The sequence below is a fragment of the Osmerus mordax genome, chromosome 4 (genome assembly GCF_038355195.1).
Source record: "Osmerus mordax isolate fOsmMor3 chromosome 4, fOsmMor3.pri, whole genome shotgun sequence".
Classification (NCBI taxonomy): domain Eukaryota; kingdom Metazoa; phylum Chordata; class Actinopteri; order Osmeriformes; family Osmeridae; genus Osmerus; species Osmerus mordax.
This window is the reverse complement of record NC_090053.1, coordinates 8142539-8162754: the sequence shown is the minus strand read 5'-3', so window position 1 is coordinate 8162754 and position 20216 is coordinate 8142539. Positions and strand designations below refer to the sequence as shown.

Here is a 20216-nt window from a genome sequence, read left to right as displayed (position 1 = left end):
TAGTGTAGACAAACTCATGATCTCAATATGTTGACCTGGACTGCAGTGCCATCTACTGCCAATATAATGCAGTTCGCGGAAACTGCAACTTGCTCAAATGTTTAAAAAAAATTTAGGCCTACAATTATGGTGTAGCCTACGCACGTGATCAAAATTATTAGATTTTTTGTTTGGGATTAAAACCCCAAAATAAAACATTAAAACTCAAGCAATTTTTATATTCCTTTTCCTTAGGAAGAAAAAAAAGATAAAAGGGAAACTCCTTGAATCGAGAACACAATTTGTAACCGGAAGTACTATGTTCCGTTGGCTTGTTGTTCAACCATTCAAGGTTTTAAACGCGCAGAAAGTGGGCGTGAACTCCTTTACGCTAATTCTGTATTCGCTATTACATTTGGCGTTATGTCCACACCGTGGCCTTTGTGAACACGCACATAGCGTAAATATACTGCGCATAGTAGCAGCTGTCACTCAAAGGGCATTTAAATGGCTGCACTGTACAGAACTGTATATCTCACTGCACACACGAAGATAACAACATTTTAATGTTCTTTACAAATATCCTAGGTAAAGTCGACTCTGCTTTTACACTTAAGCTGCTCATTCGCACATCATTTGTTTGTCAGGACACCCATTGGAATACTCAAAATGAGCGAAGAGGACGACTTTCTGCAGCAAGCTAGAATGGGATTTGATGATTTGTGTCGATCTTTGAATATGGACGAGGAGGCGAGCAACGAGGCATGGAGAAGCTATGAGGATATAAGCAAAAATTACACATTGGAGGTACGCATTATTATTCCTGATATGTCGCATAGCCTACTACCAAAAATAACCTTATGGGCAGCTGTGATCCTGCTTACTGGCGTTCATATTTTGAATAGGCAGTCCTCCCCTCGCCAATCCTAGCTTTAGGTGAAGGGATATACTAGCGTTTCCTTTTTTTTAAGCACACTTATTGCTAGTTTTGTTTATGCCTTAGGCTACTTATATTATGGATTTTAAAGGGGTGGGGTTAATTGCGTTAAGAGGCGGGCCAAAAGCAAATGGGCTATCGATAGTGTTGCGCGACTAGGACAATACAACATCCTATTGTGTGTAATTGACATTAAGGTTCTTTGCATTACTACTTTTCTACAATTTAAGTTTGTAAACCCAATGTTGTTTGCCATTTAAGACAATTAAATTACGCGTTTCTAATAAAGCCTACGCGCTGGTCCGTCAAAGCCGCCTGTTTTAACATTAACATTCGAAAACAACCTTATCGACACAGCAAGTCCAATGCCCAGGTAAAATGTAAGAAGTAAGCTGCATTGCTGGGATTGTCATAAGTTCAAGCAAATAACAAATATGGATGAGAGATAGGGAGGATTTCCATAATGGCAAACTTCATATATGACCTCAGTTGCCCTGTGGGATATACAGAGTCTCTAAAACGGTGTCTGGTATTTTAATCTAGCACCTGTCCAAATGGTTTTTATTGTCATCAGGTCCCCCCTTACATGCTTATACATATAATCTAATAAAAAGTTTAGTAGTTTATGTATATGTAAAGTACATATTTATGTATATTCTTAATTTGTGTCCATCACACACACACACACACACACACACACACACACAGGGAAGTGAGCTCCACTGGCTGGCGTGTGCTCTGTATGTGGCATGTAGGACAGCAGTACCTACGGTTGACAAAGGCATCACAGAGGGGAACTATGTCTCCTTGACCAGGATCCTTCGCTGCTCTGAGCAAAGGTACACTTTGTTGGATTATTACGAAATGGATTGTTACTGAATGCTAACCTTATATAATGACATACAACTGTAACTCTGTATGCTTGTTTATTACATTTGGTGTCTCTGTTCCTTTTCTGTTTTCTGAAGCCTTATTGAGTTTTTCAACAAGATGAAGAAGTGGCAGGACATGGCCAACCTGCCAGAGGAGTTCCGTCAGAGCACGGAAAAGCTGGAGAGAAACTTCACCGTTTCCGCAGTCATCTTCAAGAAATACGTGCCCATCTTCAAAGCTATCTTCAAGGCCCCCTCAGACGACCCCCCGAGGATCCACAGAAACAGGAAGCAGAGGTTGGTTTCCCTCCTCACACTCTGACCCCATTTTTTATTTGTTTATGTATTCAATTATGGACAGTTGAAATGCTCGGCCGTGCAAACCTGTTCAATGATGTTTTCGACCAAATGTTCTGCACTGGCGTGACGAGATTCAAGTTGGTATGAAATGAAACGTTCCCTCCTCTTCGTTTCACTGCAGGCGCCATCCATGTACCGTCTCGGAAGTCTTCAACTTCTGCTGGATCCTGTTTGTGCATGCTAAAGGTTAGAACCCCCGTGTGCCTTCATCCGAAAGAGAGACCTATCGTTTTTCTCATGTTAAGAGTTACCCTGACAACAAACAAGGTGCTCCTATAAGAACCACTGTATGACTAAAGGCAAACTTGGGATTTCCCCAAAAATTATAGTGATGTCGGGAACAACCTAATTTGCACCCCGAGGACAGAGAGAAAGAGTAACAGTGAAGTGACTCTTGCTTGACAAATCTTCTGGCTGTGGTCCCATTTCTTTTCTTCCTACAGAGCGCAGAATGAGGCCAACAAGGATTAGAGTTCCCACAGCAGTATGGATGGTTGAGCAAGGATTGTGTTTGTGTGTGTCCAGGCTTGTTAGCATTGACTGGAAAGTCAAAGAATCTAGGCTAGCCTCCTAAGCACGTCCTTTAGTCCTCATTAAAAGTAGAACTCATGCTCTCTGCCAATGACTTTAGTGTGTATCCGTTAGCTTGGCAACCCATTGCAATTGGGACAGACCTTGCCTGTGTCTGAGGACTGGACATGTCAACAATGTTTCTGTGTTTGATATACAATTAGTGTCAACCAGGAGTTTTCATATCCTTTATCTGGTCTCACTCACTCACTCACTTACACACACACACACACACACACACACACACACACACACACACACACACACACCCTCACTCCCTGTTCCTCTCCTCTTGTTTTTTTCTCCCTCCCCCTTCCTCTACCAGGGAACTTCCCTATGATCAGCGATGACCTGGTGAACTCGTACCACCTGCTGCTGTGTGCTCTGGACCTGGTGTTCACCAACGCTTTGCTGTGCAACGGCAGAAGGGACCTTCTCAACCCAAGCTTCAGAGGTAGCTTCTGCTATATCCCAACGCTATGTCCACCATGCTAGCCCCCAATGCTCCTCTGTAGGTTCACCCTACCCCCTCCCTTCCTGGCACTGCCTCCATAGAAACAAGTATACTGTGTGCACTCCACGATAGACACACCATGGGCTCCTTTTGGAAAACAACACTTTAAATACCCTACCTTCCTTCACTCCCCCCCCCCCCCCCCCCCCACCCCACCATAGGCTTACCCGAGGACTTTGGCAACAAGGACTACAAGCCTGGCCCTGGTTCCTATTGCTTCATTGAGCATCTGTGTGAACTGCATGATGGGCTGGTGCTGGAAGCCAAGGGGGTCAAGGAGCACTTCTGGAAACCCTTCATCAAGAGGCTTTTCCACAAGAAGGTCAGGACCAACATTGCCCCATCGCCCATATCTACTCAGGTCCTGTAGATAGAACAAATGGGTCATTTTATAATCATTTTTGTTGTTGCGTGTGTTTTCTACAGATTCTCAAAGGGAAGGAGGATAGCCTAACTGGGTTCCTGGATCCTATGAATTTTGGGGACAGTTTGTAAGTGTTGACCCGTCATTCTAGTGGCTAGTGGAATAGCACTATATCATGCTTCTGATCTCTCTGTGTGTGTGTGAGCCTGTGCGCTTGTGCGTGGGCACGGACACATGAATGCATGTGACTCGGGTGTATGACCGCGTTGTGTTTTTGTTCTGGGTCTCCAGTGCGTCTCTGGGCCGGGTGTATGAGGAGCACGTGTTGGCCATAGGCAGTCTGGACGAGAGGATCTTCCTGGGAGAGGGGGCCAACGAGGATATCGGCACCCCGGGGCCCTGCCTGTGTGAGGGGCTGGAGAACGAGGACGCGTCTGCCTACAGACTATACAGCAGTCTGACTGTAAGAGACAGCACACCCACACACACACTAACAGTACACATGGCAACATCAATGAATAGATTGAGATCAAAGATCACGCAGCTGATGGAAGTAGAGTATGCAAATAAACATGCATGTGAACACTTATGTAACGTTTTATTCTTATACCTTTCGCAGTTACTAAACTTAAGTGTTTTAGTCGTGATTTAGTGAAAGTAGAGAAACTAACACCAGTACTACTCTGTCCTCATAAAGTGTACCCTTTACTTTAAAACAAATTGACCTTTAATACTTTCTTAAGCTTGTTGATCCTTGTTTCTGCCAGGGTGTCAAGTAAACAGTCCTCATTCTACTGTTCCCAGGTCTCGACCCTGAAAGTGTCCACTCCGCTGACCGGCAGGAAGTACGTCCAGGACAACAGCATGGGCACGCCTGTGTCCACAGCCACGCAGAGCGTCGGACGCCTCCACAGTCTACTCACAGGGCTGAAGCACGGCCCCAGTACCAGATTGGTGGACATACTGAGGTACTACGCTCTCTTTATTGTTTTTAAATATGTTTACGATTTTAAATCAAAAGCCAAGTGAGTTATGTTAAGCATCAAGCTTTTACAAATGTGTGATTATGCACTTTGTTACCTTGCCTGCTCAGAATATTTTGACTCTCGTTCAGATTCAGTGTAAGGGTTTGTATGGGGTGTTCGTCTGGGGTGGGGAGACTAACTGTCTTGCTGGGATGTTTGGGTTCAGGGGGTGTACCAGGGACCCTAGTGAGGCCATCTCCTCCAGACTGAAGGACATGTTCCAGCTCTTCTGCCAACACTACGAAAGCAAGGGGGAAGAAAACGGAGGCCTGGGGAAAGGTACACACACACACACTTGAACAGACACACCAACACACATACCCACAAACTTGGAACAGACAGTGCATACGCACGCATCTCTGGCTACATACATATAATTAAGTGTAGATGGATGCCTTTTCTACATAATGATAATATATATTTTGTTTTGACCACAGATATTGCAGTCAAGTATTTCCGCCTGGCAGAAGCTCTTTACTACAAGATATTGGAGGCGGTCATTGATCAGGAGAAGAAGAGACTGGGAGACACAGACCTATCTGTGAGTCTATCGAGCCTGACTGTTATGCTCATCTAATCAGTTCGTAGAAAGAACATCGGGTTATGGGTCGACGCCTTCTTTTCCATTTTCTGGGACCGCCAAATGCAAAAGGTGTGGGGTACTGTGAAAGTGCGAAACAGTCTTTGCGTTGTTGTACACTGCAGGGTATTCTGGAGCAGGACATGTTCCACCGCTCTCTCCTGGCCTGCTGTGTGGAGATTGTCATGTTCTCCTACCGCCCCCCTGGGGAGTTCCCCAAAGTCATCCAGATATTCCAGCTTCCTGCCTACCACTTCTACAAGGTAGGACAACACACTGGGCCCTCGCCTCGTGACACACCATCATCTTGACTGCTGCGAGGGGACCAGACCTCAGTCTCGCCTAAACATGGAGAAACACACTCAAATCGACTCGAAACAGTCTGTTAGTGACTTTCTCCACTCCTGTGCGTGTGTGTGTCCATGCTCGCGTGTGTGTGCATGTATGCCAAGGTGATTGAGGTGCTGGTGCGGGCGGAGCAGGGTCTGTTCCGGGAGGTGGTGAAGCATCTGAACCAGGTGGAGGAGCAGGTCCTGGACAGCCTGGCGTGGAGAGGAGACTCCCCGCTGTGGGACAGCGTGAGGGGGGCCAAGAACCGAGTCCCTGCCTGCCAGGAGGTCTGAGCTGGCCCACATTACCCACCCCTGTACACACACACACACACTATCTCACACACACTCAAGCACAGACATGCTCGCACACTTGCACACACACGCACACAAATATATACTTATATTCCAGGTGCAATAACAAATCGGCCCTCGACAGAGGTATCACGCGTCAATGAAACTGCGTACACAATTCAAAACTGTAATTAGATGACACCCCATAACTGAATTTAAAGAACAGACATCAAGGGCTTTCATACTGTCATATAACTGTGTATGTATGTGGTGTTTATATGTGAGTCCTAGAGGAGGTCATGTATGTGTGTGTGTGTTTGCTGTAGGTCCTAGAGGAGATCATGTATGTGTGTGTGTTTGCTGTAGGTTCTAGAGGAGGTCATGTGTGTGTGTTTGCTGTAGGTCCTAGAGGAGGTCATGTATGTGTGTTTGGTGCTCTAGGTGATGCTTCCTCAGTACCTGGAGGACAGCGATGGAGGCAGCAGCGGTGGTAGTGCCCCTCGGACCCCCATCCACCATGGAGCTGACCTCACCTCCCACAGCACCGCCAGAGGTGAGTGTGTGTGCCTGTGTGTAAGGTGTGACATTTTATTTGTCTTTTGGTCAAGTCAAGTATTTCATTATCTTTATCCCCCCCCCCCCCCCCCTCCAGGAGTGTCTCCCTCCCCCACCACGCTCCAGGACCGCTACAGCTCCCCCCCGACCGGCACATTCAGGCGCCGTCTGTTCGTCGACGGCGCCACCGCCGTCACCATCGAACCCTCCTCCTCCACGACCACCATCACCACGGCCGCCACGCCTATCAGGGGCGCCCAGAGCCCCCTGGTCAGCACCATCCCCGCGGGCCAGACCGTGGTCTCCATGGCGACGGCCACCGTCACCGCCAACAACGGCCAGACGGTCACCATACCGGTGCAAGGTGAGGACTAAGGGGATTGTGTTGTGAGTGTCAGACCCCAAGGTTTTGTGTGCAGCGCATTGTAAGTATAGTTGTAGCTTTAGGTGTGAACTCTAGAGAGCGCTATATTACCATCTCACACGTACGATACGATGGTTTGTTATAACATTTGTTACGTGTGCGTTTCCATCTTCTGCATGTATGTGGGAATTTACCTTTAGTATTTAGTGTAGCGCAAAGGTAGTGGCCATCCTAATGCCCTTTGACCTCTGCAGGAATAGCAAATGAGAACGGAGGTATCACCTTCATCCCTGTCCAAGTGAGTGTGACGGGTCAAGGCGGAGCCACACTGCAGCCTCTGACTGCCCAATCCCTGACTGGCACTCTGAGCACCCAACCAGTGGTGACCACCACCCAGAGCAGTCCCGCACCCCAGGGAAGCCCTGCAGCCAGCAAGCCAATCAGCAAGCCTCAGAGGAAGGGCTCCCTTTCACTGTTTTTCCGCAAGGTGAGCTGTTTTGTCTTCCTGCCACAGTCTGGTGTGGTCCAGGAAGAGGCAAACATTTTAAAATAAGCTTCATCGTAAAAGATACCCCATGATCTTCCAACAAACTGTTATTTTCCTCCAGAACAACAAACCTGCCTACTCAAGGTGTCTAGATGGTTCCAAAGTACTGTGACTCCAATTTTGTACAAACAATTTGAATCCAGTATTTCAAAGTCAGATCTTGACCTACTCATGGCATTTTAATTGCTAAATAGGCCTACATTCCTCAAAATCGTCGACTTCCATTTGTGTCCACTCTACCAGGAAGCCCTACTAGTTTCTGTTGATATCCTAAATAAATAGTAAGCTTATTCTGATCATAACACCACCATTGTGATTCTAATGAGTGTGCCAACGGCAGGTGTACCACCTCGCCAGTGTCCGCCTGAGAGACCTGTGTGTGAAGCTGGACATCTCCTCCGAGCTGCGGCGGAAGATCTGGACGTGTTTTGAGTACTCTCTGGTGCACTGCACTGAGCTCATGATGGACCGTCATCTTGACCAGCTCCTCATGTGTGCCGTCTACGTCATGACCAAGGTGTGTGTGTGTGTGTACTGTACGTATGCATGTATATGCTGTGTGTGTCTAAGTGCGTTTGAGACCGAGAGTTAACCTGACCTGTAAACAATGTGTGTATTTATGTATGCACTCATGTATTGGTGTGTGTGTTAGTGTGTGGTAACTTGACCTGTTGAGGCATGTGTGTTTGTCACTGTTCTGCAGGTGACCAAGGAGGACAAGTCTTTCCAGAACATCATGAGGTCCTATCGGACCCAGCCACAGGCCAGCAGCAGTGTGAGTCCCCCTGTCTGTCTGTCTGTCTGTCTGTCTGTCTGTCTGTCTGTCCGTCCGTCTGTCTGTACTCACAGCAGATAATGTCACTTGTGGAGAGATAGTCAAGACAGAAGAGTCTAGAGCCAGTCATATCAGTGTGTTCTGGTGCGTTGTTCACGTGTTGTTTTCATATGCGTGTTGCTGTCCCACTGCAGGTTTACAGGAGTGTGTTGATCTCTGGGAGGATGAGGCGTCACTCGGGCAACAGTGAGGGCAACAGACAGAGCTCTCCTGCAGACGCTAGGCAGGAGCAGGGTGAGAGTACACACACACATACTGTACATAAACCACACATACGCAAACACACACACACACATAGATAAACCACACAGATACATACACACGTTCATGCGTACACACACACACACATACAAACGCGTTTCTTAACTTACGCAAACATATCAACCCCCTCCCCCTCATGAGAACGATGACAACAACAACTCATTGGTGATTCCCCCAGTGAGTGGAGACAGCAGCCCCATGACCATGCGTTCCAGCAGCACCCTGCCCGCCCCGCAGCCAGGCAGCGACCCCTCCACCCCCACCGCCGCCCCCTCCTCCTCCTCCACGGTCTCCTCCCTCTCCCCTTCGTCGTCCCTGGGCCTGCCCACCGCCCAGGAGGAGGAGGAGAGGGGCGACCTCATCCGCTTCTACAACCTGGTCTACATCAAGCAGATGCGCCTCTACGCTCTGCGATACTGTCCTGGCTCGCCCTCCGCAGGGGTGAGTTTGGACAGAAGGGGGAAGAGGGGGGCGACTAGGACGTCAATACAGTCGTGTCTGAGGACATAAAGACTAATATATTGTTAGTACACTAGGATGTATAGTGTTCTCTTATATGACTAAAATAGTTCTAAAACAAATTCTGTGTGTGTGTACGTGTGTGTGTGTGTGTCCTAGACGGAGTCCCCCCCGCTGTGCCCATACCCCTGTATGAGGAGCAGCTCTCCACGCAGGGTCCTGCTCTCACACAACCACTCCATCTACATCTCTCCCCACAAGAGCCCCGGCCCCGCCACAACCACCACCCCTCCCACCACCCGCGACAAGATCTTCTACTACATCTGCAGTAGCCCGGCCCACGTGAGTCGGCACACACACACACACACACATACCCATACACACACCCTGACAAATGTCAGGCATACTCTTGTGTATCGTGCATGTTGATACACGATGCAGAAGGCTTACTGATTTACTCTTGGGTTGGTCATATTGTTGCTGTTTAAGACATTGTTATGTACGTTATGAACGTACCACGTTCATAACAAATAGAACATAGAACATATATATCAGTATATCTGATATATATGTTCTATGTTGTATATATTATACTGGTATTATGAATAAAAGATTGATGTAATATTCAAATGTACTCATGACTGAACCAGATCAGTCACTGAGGGTGAACAGGGCGTGTGACGGTAGCTTTACCCCAGCTGGTGTGGATCCTCAGTGTTCCTGTGGTGTTCCTCCCAGCGTCTGCAGGAGATCAACAGTATGATCCGGACAGGCGAGACCCCCACCAAGAAGCGCAGCATGCAGCTGGAGGAGGAGCCATCTCCCAAGAGGGCGTGTCACGACAACCGGACCGCCCTCCTGCGCAGACTGCAGGACGTGGCCAACGACCGCAGCTCCTCCCACTGAGGGAGCTCCGCCCACTGAGGGAGCTCCGCCCACTGAGGGAGCTCCTCCCACTGAGGGAGCTCCTCCCACTGAGGGAGCTCTCGGCTGACGCTAGAGGGCGTCAACGTCGCCAGGAGATCACTGCAGATGCGGTTTGATTATGATTAGCGATTTTTTTTCAGCATGGACATGAGCTTCTTTAACTTGAATAGTTCAAACTGCTACAAGTGGTCAACCTTCTTTCTGTGCTCTTCTTTGTACTGTAAACGGTAGGAATGAATGTCGTCCCCCAAACTCTGCAAAGCAACACATTTTAAGTCAAGTATTTTGCTGCCGATGGCTATTTTTAGTCTGACAACAATGGAAGGGATTTGAAATCCCCAATCAAAGTTTATCAGATGTTTTTGTACCTGTGTGATTTGATTCTACTACGCATTGTTAGACTGTAGTCGTCCAATTTTAAAAAAATATTCATTTGGATTAAGGCAGGTAAAATTATAAAAATAAATAGTAACTTTATTTATATAGCATTTTTTAAACAACATGGCTATATCTCTATCTACAATCAGATATTTTTGAGGGATAAAACTATCTGTCAAACTTCCAAGTTGGAGTAGAAAATCCTTAAAAGATTGCTTCATGTTTCATGAACCAAGAAATGCCTCTCAGTGTTAGACATTTTCTGTGGTGTGTAAAATGCATCATTCCATCATGTATTGACTATTTTATTTATGGAAATGTATTTCAGAGGTCAATTTAATGACTTTCGAAATGAAGAATACAGCACAGACAAAAGCACTTGACAATGACTTCTTAAGACTTTGTACATCATTTTACCTTTAGTATGTTCTTATTGAGATGAATGTCAAAGCTTTTCTAATAACGCATGCAGGTTTCATACGATCTAGAGGCTTCCAAAGCAAAACTAAACATCACTGCGCTTTTGTCACGTTTTTACTTTGTGTTTGACCTAATATTTAAGCTAGTCTAATTTAACTTTAGGTTGTAACTTGTCCTTTTAACTATGACAATACTAGTGATTAAAAAAAAACAATCTCACTGACAAAAATATTTATTTTTTAGTCTCATGTACCTCCCAAATTGTTAGATATAAAATGTAACATTATCACTTTTATAGGTACATTTGAAAAAGTTACATTAGTGTTGTTGTTGGCTGTCAACTTCCCATCATCAGTCATGGAAAATGTTTGTACATTTTGTAAAAAAGAATGCCTTTTATTTTATTTTTTGCAGTTTGAGAAGTGCCTTCTCCCATTAGTCAAATCAATGTGTTCATTAAAATCATGAAACTGTAGGCTCCATACTCCTACAAATTGTTTGTGAGAAAAAAAAAACTTTGCAAATAAATGCATTGCCTTTGGAAATCCCTGTATGTTGTCATTGTCAGTTCTGTTTTTTTCACCTCTAGATGGGGCTACACACTCTAGTTTTGAGTATCCAACAGCGATTTGAGTACTTGCTGTTTCTCCATCCCTTAGCTTGGACATAAGCATAAAATCAAGAACAAAACAATCTCATAGACTAATCTAATTTTATGGCTACACTTCTTCCCCTTCAAAAATGGGAGAGAACAGCTGCATGTACACTACCGTTCAAAAGTTTGGGGTCACTTAAAAATGTCCTTATTTTTCAAAGAAAAGCACTGTTTTTTTCAATGAAGATAACGTTAAATTAATCAGAAATACAGTATACATTGTTAATGTGGTAAATGACTATTCTAGATGGAAACGTCTGGTTTTTAATGAAATATCTACATAGGTGTATAGAGGCCCATTTCCAGCAACTATTACTGTATGTGTTCGAATGGTACATTGTGTTTGCTAATTGCCTTAGAAGACTAATGGATGATTAGAAGGATTAGAATTAGAATGCCAAAGGTCTGCAATGTTGTAATTGCTGCAAATGGCGCATTATTTGACGAAAGCAAAGTTTGAAGAACACAATTTATATTTCAAATAAAAATAATTATTTCTAATAATAAAAAGTAACCTTGTGAATGTCTTGACTATATTTTCTATTCATTTTGAAAGTTATTTGATAAATAAAAGTGTGAGTTTTCATGGAAAACACGAAATTGTCTGGGTGACCACAAACCTTTGAACGGTAGTGTATATCTCTCATATAGTATCTGTCATATGTTTGGGTTTTAACAATTCAACTTCTCTTTTTTTTTTTTTTACCATTTTTAATAAATACTTTTATCTGTGTTAATCAGAAATTAGTGTTAGAAATCGAATTTGACCTATGAATGTTGAGTTTCCCGCAAAATGTTCAAGGTATTCTTGTTTCTTTTTTTTATTCTTCATCATGTTAGATTTGATGCATTACAACAGGACCTTGGCAAGGTCATAGGTCATTTAAAACAAAACACTCACTCCATTACTTTAACTTATGTCAATGTTACCTTAACTGAGACAGAGAAATTATAACATCTACATTGTGTTGAAAGAAAACATAAATACAATTGTCATTGACTGTGCGGTGGATCTGGATATCTAGTAGTCAAAGACACATTTATTAATTATGCAATGACACAAACACACACTCCCCACTGAAAAAATCCTACTGTCCTTCCTCTAATTGTTGTCAGGACCTGTGGTCAACCATAACGATGGCGACCAGGAGCCAAGTCCAAGTTCTCACCCATGAGCGATCTGTTCTGTATGTTTTTATATTGGGGGTTTTGTGCAAAGGAAACCCATGTGAGTGTTGGGGGGAACATACAAACTCCTCACAGAAAGGCCCGGGAAAAAGCTCATCTGAGCGTCGTACAGCGCCCTAGGATGCCCAGAGCATGGATCATGCCCACATGCAGCGGCCTGGGTTTGATTCTGGCTCAGGCCATTTCTGCATGTCTTCCCCTCTCTCTATCCCATATATTTCCTGTCTGTCCAAAAAGGTAAAAAATATATCTTAATTTTTTTTTATTGTTTCTCTCAGCTCTCGTTCACAGATGAATCTGCCGGAAAAATCCAACTCCTATACTTAAAATGTTGTACATGTGACAGTTGTAAACTATATTTCTTTATAACACATTTATCATAAATAAATATGTACTTTTTTTATATCTACATAAAGCTGAGTATAAAAATGCCTGTGACTTGAGTGACAGTTCAGTCATAAATCACCATGCTATACTTTCCCTGTGCAGATTGGCAATTCCTTCGAGCCGTGGCCATCTTTTCTAGGATGTTGTAAACACCGGATATTTTAAGAGTGACTGTTAAGAGATTGACAGGATAGTATTAAATCCAGAGGTCAGTGAGTGACAACATTTGGTGTTGTTTGTCACTGCATCTGTACCTTTGTTTATTGTTTATGGCATGATTTACAACGCAACAAACTTCATGTCTATCTTTCAAAAATTACAAACAGTAAATTTGGGGAAGTCTTATATGCTTACGGGGGCTACACAATACCCTGGGAGTTTATGCTTTAGAGAGGGCTAGGATAGTTTCATTAACAGGAGACAAACTTGACCAAGGCAAACGTGTAATCACTCACCATCTGTCAAATGATGTCATTGGAACAGATAGCACCCTAGAAACATTTTCCCAAGTTTCTTTTGTTGAAAATAACTGCTACTTTTTCTTTCAATCTCATCTTGCCTTTTGGCCAGTTTGTGTGCATTTAGCAAACTATTCTGAATTCAGGATCTATACTATTCTATAGAATTAGGAATTGAAATTAATAGAATTAATCATAGCATTCATAAGCTTCTTTTGTTAGTACTTCTGAGACATTGTAAGTCACATCCATCTGAAGGCCAGATGGGGGTTAAACAACATTGTTTTCCTCAGCATTCATTCTCCATCCAAACACAATATTTTCCTCACAAACAGTTACATTGTTGTAAAAGCTGCATGAGATCTAGCTGCGATGACAGAGGATGAAATCATGAAATTGACTCAATACATTTTCTGTTAGGCATATAACTGTCTGTTATCACTCATCTGACATCACCAGTTGGAGGTCGAAAATCCTACTTACAAATGTATTCTCAGACTGACATTTACCCAGTATATTTTCTTTAAGTAAACTTACTGAGTTAGATAAAAAATAAAGTGATGTAATAAAGTGATGTTTTGGAGTATAATGGTCATGGGATGCAGTTTTTCTTCCTGTTTGACAATCATTTAAAATACAAATTTTTATAACAAATGCTCTTTGTCTTTACAATTGTATTAATACATTATATTTGACCAACCATTTTTTCATAGCTTATTTTGAAAGACTGATACAGGCTTTCATAATATTCTCTGTCAGTCACAATGTCCGTCACTGGAAGGTGTTTAAGAGGTTCTGTTATTGTTGACACAACTCAGTGTCAAATTGGCCCGCTGTCTGTTACCAAGGCCCCAAGGCATAAGATGTTTGTGTACGATCACACAACCCTTCATACTGTATCTAATGACGGCACTGTGCATGAGTCATAGGATGTACTGTAACATTGAGCACCTGGCTTACTGCCTGCCAGTCCCTACCTGTGAAAGAGGAGGACGAGACAGATATGTATTTGTGTATTTGGCTCTGTGACATGAATCAGCCATGAATCAAAGGATCTGGTGGACAGTAATTGTCATGTACACAGAACTTCAAAGGGGGAAGTGAATTCCTAACCTGTTAGGTAGCTTGTTCAGGTCATTTGTATTTTGTGGAGAAAATAAATAGTCACATTAAATGTATTGTAATGTGTTGTATTCATTCAAATACAATGTACAGTTTACTTAATATAGAACACCAATTGACTCTGCTTACGTAAACATAAATGTAAAAAAAGAAAGTTGGGGACTATAGGCTACCTCACCTCTGTAAAGGACATTGATGGGCGTGTTGAGTGGTCAGTGCTGTGTGATCCACGAAAGAGAGTCCCGCCGTGCATGTTGAGTCAGCTGGCACAACTTGTAACCTAGTTCACAGGACGAGCTCTAGTTCGTTGCTAGATTCGACTATCGTAACTCCATTAAAGCATGTTTTAGTAACTTCGGCACTGATGCGGAGTGGGAAAGCATGTCGCGCAGAAAACAGGCAAAACCACAACATGTCGAGTTGGACCATAACATGTCTTTATCCGAAAACGTGGGTATGTTTCTTTTGGTTATTTATATTCGAATATTTACATATTATGTAGGAAGTTAGTCATTCAGTTTTTCCCCTAAAGATTCAAAAAGCAATGAATGAACATGGTTTTGATAAAAACTTACAGTATTTTACAAACATGTTTCGAAACATCGTTCAGATTTAACTAACAGTATTTTATAATGTAGACTTTATCACAGCTATACTTGATATCAGTTACTTCTCAATAGTTCGTATGTTAGTTTTGTTTCGACTTTTATTCTCACTTCACTAATAACTTTATGATGTTTTCTACATTTTAATGTTGGATGAATGTATTGCCTTGATGACAGCATATACAACCAGTTTTTAACTACAATAGATTCTAGTTTTGTGGTGTAATTTACTATATTCTTAATGTAGGCTGTCTTTCCTACTTACGTGTTTCATGTTTGTCTTTATTATAAGTGTACGTGACCAAGGAGCAATGACAACATATCAGAGACTATCAACATCTCAATATTGTATATGTGGTCCTGACATCTTTTAAGTTATTTTTTTCTCCTTGGCTCATACAATTAGACAAAAAAAACAGTGAGAATGTGTAATGAGTTCCTGTGTTGTACAGTGTCATTACTATGGATAGTTATCATTCATGTTTTCCTTTCTTTTTTTATTTTAATATTCACATTTTGACTATGACAATGCATTTTTCCCCTCCTTGTGTATTTCAGGGGATGTGCAACTTTCTTTGACAATACCTTCCTCACTGGCCTTCAAGGGTTATGTCTGTAGCAGGTGCTGTGCTGAGTTTACTGAGCTGTCGGATCTGGGGGAACATAGGAGAGAATGCTCTCAAAATAATTTAGTCCTGATTGTGAATGAAAATGAAGACCCAGAGTTGTTTTCTGAAATGTTCTCTATTGGCTTCTCATCTCCTAATACACCGGGAGAACAGAGTGAAATGGTCAACAGTTTTGAAATTGAAGAAATCAATGATGTCCTTGAGGACCAAATGGAGGAAAGTGAAGAATCTATGGATTTTTCTGGAGTTAAAAGCAGCAATGGTAGTCTTGATAGACCAAGCAGCACCAGTGGCAGCAGCTGCAATGGCAGTAGCACTGAAAACATGACTGACAACATCTCATTTTCCTCCGTTCTCCCAACATCGCTACCTCAACCTAGCAACCCATCGGAAAAGAGAATGTTCTCATGGATCAACAGCAACGTTATTATTGAGAACCTTGAGAGCACCAAAGTTGCCGTGGCACAGTTTACACAGCTGAATTGTACTGACTTTAGCTGTACTGGTAATGGTAAGATGTCTGTCTCATCTCTCATGGAGCAGCTTTTGGCTCTGCAGTTACAGCAGATCCACCAGCTACAGCTAATTGATCAAATTCGTCACCAGGTTTTGTTGTTTGCCTCCCAGAGGTTGGAGATGTCAGAAGCAACCTCAAGCTGCACCCAGGACTTACCCTTGTCGAAGCAGGCCAATCAGCTCATGACCTTGAGCTCACATTTGTCCCAGCAGCTAGCTGCAGCGGCTGGTCTTACTCAGAACCTGGCCAGCCAGTCTGCTAGTATTGGTCACTTTAAACAACTATCAGCAATGGTACAGGTAGCCAAGAGTAGTCCTGGTGATGGTACCCAGACTAGTTCAGAACCCTTACAAAGCATGGGTAAATTGTTGAACTCAGCCATGAGCAAGCAGCTTTCCAAGAAGCAGTCCACATTTGAAAACAGTCTCTACCCTAAACTGAATTTATCAGAGCAAAACAAGCAGTCCATAAGAGTATTTGGACCAGAAAGCTTTGTAAAACCATTGAATGACTGCAGTCTACCTCATTCGCCACAAAACAATCAACCAGCTGCTTGTACAATACCAAGTAAAAATTCGGAGAACCCCAATACTTTGACATCATTGGCACAGCAAATCCAAGGAAAACCAACAAATACTACAGTTTTTGATCCCAAAATACCTTCCAAAGAGGCTTTCTTCAAACATAAATGCAGATTTTGCGCCAAAGTATTTGGGAGTGACAGTGCCTTGCAGATCCATTTACGTTCACACACTGGAGAGAGGCCATACAAATGCAACATCTGTGGGAATCGTTTCTCCACGCGTGGAAACTTAAAGGTACACTTTCAGCGCCACAAGGAAAGATATCCACATATACAAATGAATCCGTACCCTGTTCCAGAACACCTAGACAATATCCCAACAAGCAATGGAATTCCTTATGGCATGTCTATGCCCCCAGAGAAAGCAGTCACATGCTGGCTTGATGGTAAACCACCTATGATTGCTTTACCTACATCTACTGACTTGCTGCTTTCATCAAGATCCCCCAATCTTCTCTCTCTCATCAAGAAAGAGGAGCAGTCTGTCTCTATAAGCACACATTTTAGACCAGAAATTGGTGACTTTGTTACACCAGAAAAGCATAACACGAACACTGACTTTACAGAGGCGGTAAAAAGCCCTAACCCTAGCATCAATCTAAAAAGTGAAGGTCTGAAACTCCCTTTGAACTTGGTCCCCAAAATGACCCCTAAAGCAGAAGGATCACCTGATCATCTAGCCACTGATATCCAGTCAATCCATGCTGATCCCAACAAGATGAAACAGTTCAATACCAAGTATTCCTTCGGGGGAGTTCATCTGTTACAGACTTCTGAAACCTCCAAACTGCAGGAACTGGTGGAGAGCATTGACAAGAAGGTGGGTGACCCAAATGAGTGCATCATCTGTCATCGAGTATTGAGCTGTCAGAGTGCCCTGAGAATGCATTACCGAACACATACAGGAGAGCGACCCTACAGGTGCAGAGTGTGTGGCCGAGCGTTCTCTACAAAAGGAAACCTTAAGACACACCTTGCCGTTCATCGTGCCACGCCACCGTTGAGAGTTCAACACTCTTGCCCCATCTGCCAAAGAAAGTTTACTAACGCCATGGTCCTTCAGCAACATATCCGCATGCACACTGGTGGCCAGATCCCCTGTGTATCCCATCCAAACCAGAGCAATACAAAGTCAATGGTATCTGGAGAAGACTTGGACAAGTTTTCAGATGAAGAAATGGAGGACTTTCAAGACAGTGAAATCATGCCAAGGTTTGATTCATCATCTGGCAGCTCATCTCCATCTTCAGATAACTTGGCAGCATATTCCTCTCATGCTAAAGAGATTAGCTACCTTGGCAAAGTAATGACGACGCATGGCAACTGCCTGAAGGAAGTAACATTAACTGAAGAGGACTGCCAACTCTATGATTCAGCATCTCTTTCCGGTGGCCTGAAAGGCTTTGCAGGCCCTGACACTACAAATTCAAGACAGCCTACATGTATGTCCCCAAACAAGAGTGTCTCTGTTGAGTGTAACCCTACATGGTTCCAGGATTCATACCATGCACAAATAAATTCAAGACCACTGCAGCTTAATTCCCCTGACATTGCATCCATTGACCTAAAACCACTAAAAGATCTCAAGGACCCCTCAGATATGATTAACTCCTTCCATGAACAAGGCTTCTTAAAGAACACTGCATGCGATATATGTGGTAAGACATTTACTTGCCAAAGTGCTTTGGACATCCATTATCGAAGTCATACCAAGGAAAGACCATTCATTTGCACAGCTTGTAACAGGGGATTTTCAACAAAGGGGAACCTTAAGCAGCACATGCTAACTCACCAGATGAGGGATCTGCCTTCTCAGCTGTTTGAGTCTTCCAATCCCAGTCTTGCCTCCAATCTCATCCCGTCTGGCCAATCCATGAACTCTCCAATCATCATCAAGACAGAGGTAAATAACTTCCTGAATGTTTCAGGAAAAGAAAGAGACTCTTCTGGTTTGAGCACTTCCTCTGCCACATCAGTTGTTGATGCTCCAACACCTCGAAGGACACCTAAGCAGCACTACTGCTTGAACTGTGGAAAGACCTTCTCTTCCTCCAGTGCTCTTCAGATCCATGAGAGGACCCACACCGGGGAGAAACCTTTTGCATGCACCGTCTGTGGAAGGGCATTCACTACCAAAGGAAATCTGAAGGTAGGCTACTACATGTCCACTTTCACTTCTGATTTGGAAACATATATAAACTGTTGTTTAGTTATAGCCTTCCCTATCATAAAGTGTTTAATTGTATACAGTACATTGAGTCCACAATTGTGTATGTATTGTAACTTGGCCTGATTTTGTTCATGTAATTGTTTCTCGCTTCCCATTTCAGGTCCACATGGGAACTCACATGTGGAACAGCACCCCAACAAGAAGGGGTCGCAGACTGTCTGTAGAAGGACCGTTGACAATTATAGGGACCCATCCTATGAGGCTCCCAGAACCTCCTCAAAAGGACATGATGGTCAGATCCAGCAATGGTAATTCCCTGTATCTTTGGAACCACTATACAGATTCTCTCTCAAAAACCTTGACAAAAAGGGCCAATGATATCTCAATAATCCAGGCTGGGGGTGTGTCCTATTGCTCTGGGCCAGTAGGAGCCAAGAGAACTTCACCTATTGGAGGCATAACTGTTGGTTTGGATAAGCTTCGCCACAATGACCACAACAACTCCTTAACAATGCATGGCAAGACTACAGCAGATAGTGAGAGGAATTACTGTTTCACACGTTTAATAGAAGAGAGGAAGGAAATGATTGCCAATTAGGATTATACTGTAGTTCGATTTGATTTTGGGAGGGTAGTTTATGTTCTTTAGAAAGTTGTTAAATATTGGTTATTAAACTATTGGAATTTATTTGGAGTCTCATAGAGAAGTATTCTCTTTCTAATGTGTTTTTTGCATTTTGTGAATTTCTGTGTTGAAAAAACCCTTCTTAATATTAGACTTTTCTACAGTAATTTTGAGGCGCTTATGATGCTAAAAGCATAACTCTACATTTGAATTGCTTTTCAGTCAAAAAACCTCTGCTATCCAATTAATCATTCATGCCATCCAACCCATCTTAATGATACACCTTTTAGTACTTCAAGGCTAAGGTTGGGAGCATTTAGTTCATTTATTTTACAACTCCTAATGGTAATGGATGTTTGAATACTGCTTTGTCTCTGAAAGGTTATCATTTAAAAAATGCATAGTTAAATAGCTAAATAATCTTAAAAATGAATTGTGAAACTGATTAAATTAATATGACTCATGTGTCTAGATATTCTGATTCTGTTTCCAATGTTTAACCATCCCTTTAAATATGTGTTATTAACTACAGTTGTATAGTTGAGAAGGCATTGATATATGTGTAGCAATGTGTATGTTGTAGTTTAAACAGGTAGACTTGTTAGCATTGATATTTGTTTTTTCTTTATTTGTATTTTTCACATTGCAAATTGCAAATAAAGATGGAGCATTTACTTCATAACCATTTTACAATACTGCATTGGCAA

General features: G+C 43.0%; 2 protein-coding genes across 3 annotated transcripts; both read left to right on the top strand.

Moving 5' to 3' along the window:
* Window positions 1–523: 523 nt before the first annotated feature.
* rbl2 (retinoblastoma-like 2 (p130)) lies at window positions 524–11119 on the top strand. 2 transcript variants are annotated; one of them, XM_067235063.1, is made up of 22 exons: window positions 524–786; window positions 1625–1755; window positions 1885–2085; window positions 2270–2334; window positions 3044–3172; window positions 3394–3554; window positions 3659–3723; window positions 3888–4059; window positions 4401–4564; window positions 4788–4900; window positions 5059–5162; window positions 5327–5464; window positions 5654–5818; window positions 6266–6377; window positions 6477–6743; window positions 6998–7230; window positions 7631–7807; window positions 7994–8065; window positions 8260–8359; window positions 8565–8827; window positions 9005–9187; window positions 9584–11119. In XM_067235063.1, exons 1-22 carry the CDS (start codon window positions 649–651, stop codon window positions 9749–9751), a joined length of 3321 nt encoding a protein of 1106 aa, XP_067091164.1. In that variant the 5' UTR covers window positions 524–648; the 3' UTR covers window positions 9752–11119. The 2 variants fall into 2 exon arrangements, with proteins under 2 accessions (XP_067091164.1, XP_067091165.1); XM_067235064.1 differs by lacking the exon at window positions 9584–11119 and adding an exon at window positions 9496–9582.
* A 3636-nt stretch (window positions 11120–14755) lies between these two features.
* Window positions 14756–20216, top strand: LOC136942124 (sal-like protein 1). The gene is made up of 3 exons (XM_067234911.1): window positions 14756–14834; window positions 15544–18863; window positions 19045–20216. Exons 1-3 carry the CDS (start codon window positions 14762–14764, stop codon window positions 19480–19482), a joined length of 3831 nt encoding a protein of 1276 aa, XP_067091012.1. The 5' UTR covers window positions 14756–14761; the 3' UTR covers window positions 19483–20216.